This window comes from Chrysemys picta, chromosome 10 (genome assembly GCF_011386835.1).
Source record: "Chrysemys picta bellii isolate R12L10 chromosome 10, ASM1138683v2, whole genome shotgun sequence".
Taxonomy (NCBI): domain Eukaryota; kingdom Metazoa; phylum Chordata; order Testudines; family Emydidae; genus Chrysemys; species Chrysemys picta.
In genome coordinates this window covers 82,124,756-82,128,621 of record NC_088800.1, presented here as the reverse complement: position 1 = coordinate 82,128,621, position 3,866 = coordinate 82,124,756, and the positions used below count along the sequence as shown (strand labels likewise).

At 48.3% G+C, this 3,866-nt stretch overlaps 1 protein-coding gene across 1 annotated transcript; it reads right to left on the bottom strand.

The window, feature by feature from the left end:
• Positions 1–906: 906 nt before the first annotated feature.
• On the bottom strand, positions 907–2,019 carry LOC101947740 (melanin-concentrating hormone receptor 1-like). The gene has a single exon (XM_005289185.2). It carries the CDS (start codon positions 2,017–2,019, stop codon positions 907–909), a length of 1,113 nt encoding a protein of 370 aa, XP_005289242.2.
• Between the last annotated feature and the right edge of the window lie 1,847 nt (positions 2,020–3,866).

Here is a 3,866-nt window from a genome sequence, read left to right as displayed (position 1 = left end):
TTATAAAAAGGTCACCGTACTATAATAGATACCTAAAGCCATTTCGTTCTGCTCCCTCCTCAGTGAGTTGGAACAATGCCAGTGATTTTATCTATTAGATCTGCATTCTCTCTGTCCCAATGAGCTGGTCACCTTACTACCACCAACTGTGGCTGTAACCCTACGCTTACAGACTGATGTCATCCAGACAGTCAACGTGCAGGATTGCTAATTGTTAACCACCCACAAGGGTAAAAATACACAAGCTCGAGCCAATCAGAAACCAGCATGTCCACCCTGCCACCAATGGGAGCAGCATTAGAAAAATAGACTCATAGACTTTAAGGTCAGAAGGGACCATTATGATCATCTGGTCTGACCCCCTGCATGCTGCAGGCCACAAAACCGTCCCTACCCTTTCCTTGACTCTGCTGATGAAGTCCCCAAATCCTGTGTCTTAGTGACTTCAATTGGCAGAGAACCCTCCTGCTAGAGATCCCTGCCCCATGCTGCGGAGGAAGGCGAAAATACACTTTTCCCAAAGCCAGGTGGGTGTTCAATGAGCTTCAGCTCCATAACAACCGAACCAGAGACCTTAAAGGTGCATAAGAGCGACATTGGCCAGTGCTGAATCCTTCCCTTCAATGTACTCTTGGGTGCTTTGTCAAGTCAGGTTTTAGTGGCAGTGACTCAAGCAATGGTCTTTCCAGTACATCCCTTACACAGTGATCATCCCACCCTGGAGCAGGTCTCGCTGTAAGGAATTCTTTATAGTCAGCCTCAATGATGTTCTCCAGTTCACCCCATTACTCCTGGATGTGTGCCTTAAGACAAGGCTAACCCCTTCTTTTTGTCTACAACCTCAAAAAGTTTTTACACCTATTTGTACCACCTAGCCATCACTCAGCTAAATCATGCAGGTTACCTCTAAGGAACCATGACCGAGAGAGCGATACCATTGTCTATATTATGAGCGTATGTCATGCTAAGATCGGTCTCCTGATTTGGCCCAGGGCTTATTTTCACAGAGGGACTGACTTTCCCAGGGGCATGTCTGTCACCTCTTCTGGCCTGCTGGCCTGGGCAGATTGCCTTCACCAGGTTCCTTTGGAAAGTGTCACTCAATACAATGTATATGAATGGGTTGATGCAGCTGCTTGCGTAACCCAAGCTGATAGCTACATTATAGGCATAGAGGAACATAATGGAGGGCTGGGTGACTTTGAGGTGGACCAACTGCAGGATGTAATAGGGCGCCCAGCAGATAAAAAAGGCAGAGCAGATGGTTATTGCCATCCGCATGATCTTCTTAGTCCTGGCTCGGAAGTTTCTCTGGGGCAGCGGCAGCACCTTGCATGAAATGTGCTTCTGTATCTTGAGGTACACAATGCAGATGACTGAAAGCGGGATGACAAAAGCCAGGAAGAACTGGTACAGCGTGTACCAATAGATATCAACTGAGAGGTTGGGTAGGATGATGCCACACCCAGCTTTGCTGCCAGGCAGAACCATGGGCTGGGTGTACATGAACACTGGCACAATGGTTAGGAGCGACAGCAGGTAGAGCAGCAAGATCACCAGGGCGGCTGTGCAGGGGGTGCGCATGTAGGCAGAGCGGATGGGGTGTACTGTGGCCAGGTAGCGGTCGATGGCCATTGCCGTGAGGATGTACGTGCTGGCGAACTGGCTGTTGGCATCTAAAGCAGTGATGATGGTGCACATGGTAGCCCCGAAAAGCCAGACCCCATTCCCTAGGAGCTGGTGGATAAGCAAGGGCATGCCCAGCAGGAACAGGAGGTCTGTGATGGAGAGGCTCACGATGAAGACATCTGCAGTGTTGTGGTTTCTCTTGGGTCTTTTGGTGATGGTGTAGATCACCATGCTGTTCCCTACCGTGCCCACCAAGCAAATTATGCCAAAAATGATAGGGAGGACGATGCTACTGTGGTCTTCCATTTCCCTGGTGCCTGCCGAGAAAAAGGACAACATATCATTTGGCCACACGCCTCCCAGGTAGAAGACGGAAGGGTTGTGAGCCATTCCTCTGTGGATCCATCCTGCTACACATACATTACTGGGAATTAACTAGCGAAAGGCAGAATAAATAAGAACCAACCTCAGCTTCCCCCAGAGAATCAAACCAAACCTACTTTGCGGTTGGAAAATGTTTAGGGAGCCTTTTAACATGATTATTTCTTAGCTGTATGGTATAGCAGGCCCAGAAGCAGCAGATACTATTATTTTGGGGTATTTCAAGCCTTATAGAAAGCAGGCCCTGTTGGCAATTGCATGAGAAAAATTGTTCTTCCTGTCTCCTACCTGGAAAATGGACCTTTTCAAAGGTTACTGCAAGGCAGCTCTCCTGCCCTTCCCCCGCCGCCCCGGGATGATCATCTGCCCAGCTCCCTAAGATACCAACTGTGAGAGCACTTTGGAACTACCTCTGCCCTGGCATAGAACTGCAAAAGTCTATGAGGGCTGTTGGTGAAGTTTCAGCATCGCGCCATGAGCGTCCAAGATAAATCTTCCAAGGATGTTCTCGAGGGAGGGGAATATTCAAGGTCAGCTCCTCATCCTTCTAGCCTTAAATTGTTCCTCCTGTCCCGAAGAAGCCTTAATGGATGGGAGTTATTCATCCCCCCACGCCATGCGCTACTTGCTGGCCGCGCTACGGCACCGCCAGCCTTCTCTGGCTTAGCACAGCAAACGCAAAGTGACGTCGTAGCCTGCAGACACAGGGAGCTAATTGGGCACATCAATGAGCTGTCGCCTTTGAAAAATGAACTTTTGACCAGAGCCAAAATGTCAAGCTAATTAAAAATAAAATGCAAGCCGCATCTGTCAGAGCAGACCCACCTCCAGCCCCGTGTGCTCGGTGCAGGCAACACTCCCTGCTCATCAGCCTGACCCATGCTACTCAATCGCTGGTTATTCCAAAGGTGCATGATAGCTTTGTGCCCAAAGGCCAGACCCAACTGCCATTGGAAGTAGCTCCCCAGCCTTTGCTAGGAGCTGGATTGGGCCGTAAACCTGGGTTCTTTTGGTCCTGACTGATTCGCATCTCAAGGAGACTGTACTGTCATCATTTAATGCCTTTCACAGCATCCGTGTTTAATCAGCCAGTAATTATCCTCCATCTGAGAACACTGTTACTTCAGAATGGCTAAAGATCAAAACAAAACAAAAAACCAGAGCTGCTTTTCCTTTTGAGGTGCAGGAGATTAGCGTAAAATGGGCCCTCAAGTATTCTGTTGGGTTTTGGTTTTTTTAAATAGAAGAAACAAACTGTATTTTCCTTCATAAGTCAAGTATAATCCTCCTTTAGATTTTGGCTTTGCTAATTGGGCAGCTGACGACAATAAGGAAGGGGCGTCAAGCAAAGAAAACAAAGAGGCTCGGGTTCATTGCAGAGCTTTGGCGAAGATAAACCTAAGAAGCAGGAAAGAGGTGAGTTTACGAACCTGCCCGCTTTTATTAGCCAACCGGCACAGCATATCTGGGGCCAAATGTTCAGGCAAGCGCTAACCCCTGTGCACTCAGATGACAAGCTTCTAACAGCCATGAGACAACTTACACATGCAAATCCATCCGGGGTCAGTGTATGTCAATCCTATGTCCTGTGTGCACAGAAAGGTATTATGGTGACATGTGTTTTGGGCATAGGGATTGAGATGACCCGCTCTACTGTCACCAAGAGGTCATGAAAAAAAAAAACCCTCAAGGGCCACTCTGACTGACGTGATGCACTTTAAAGGGCCTGATCCGAAGCCCATTAAAGTCAATGGAACTTCAGTGGGTTTGGGATTAGGCCCAAAAGATGGGGTCAAATGCTTACGGGACATCCTGAAGCGTTCCCCTTTAGCCTGCATCAACTAAAAACACTGAAA

Excerpts from the sequence above, each read along its gene's own strand:
- LOC101947740 (XM_005289185.2), bottom strand. The coding sequence starts at position 2,019 with ATGGCTCACAACCCTTCCGTCTTCTACCTGGGAGGCGTGTGGCCAAAT.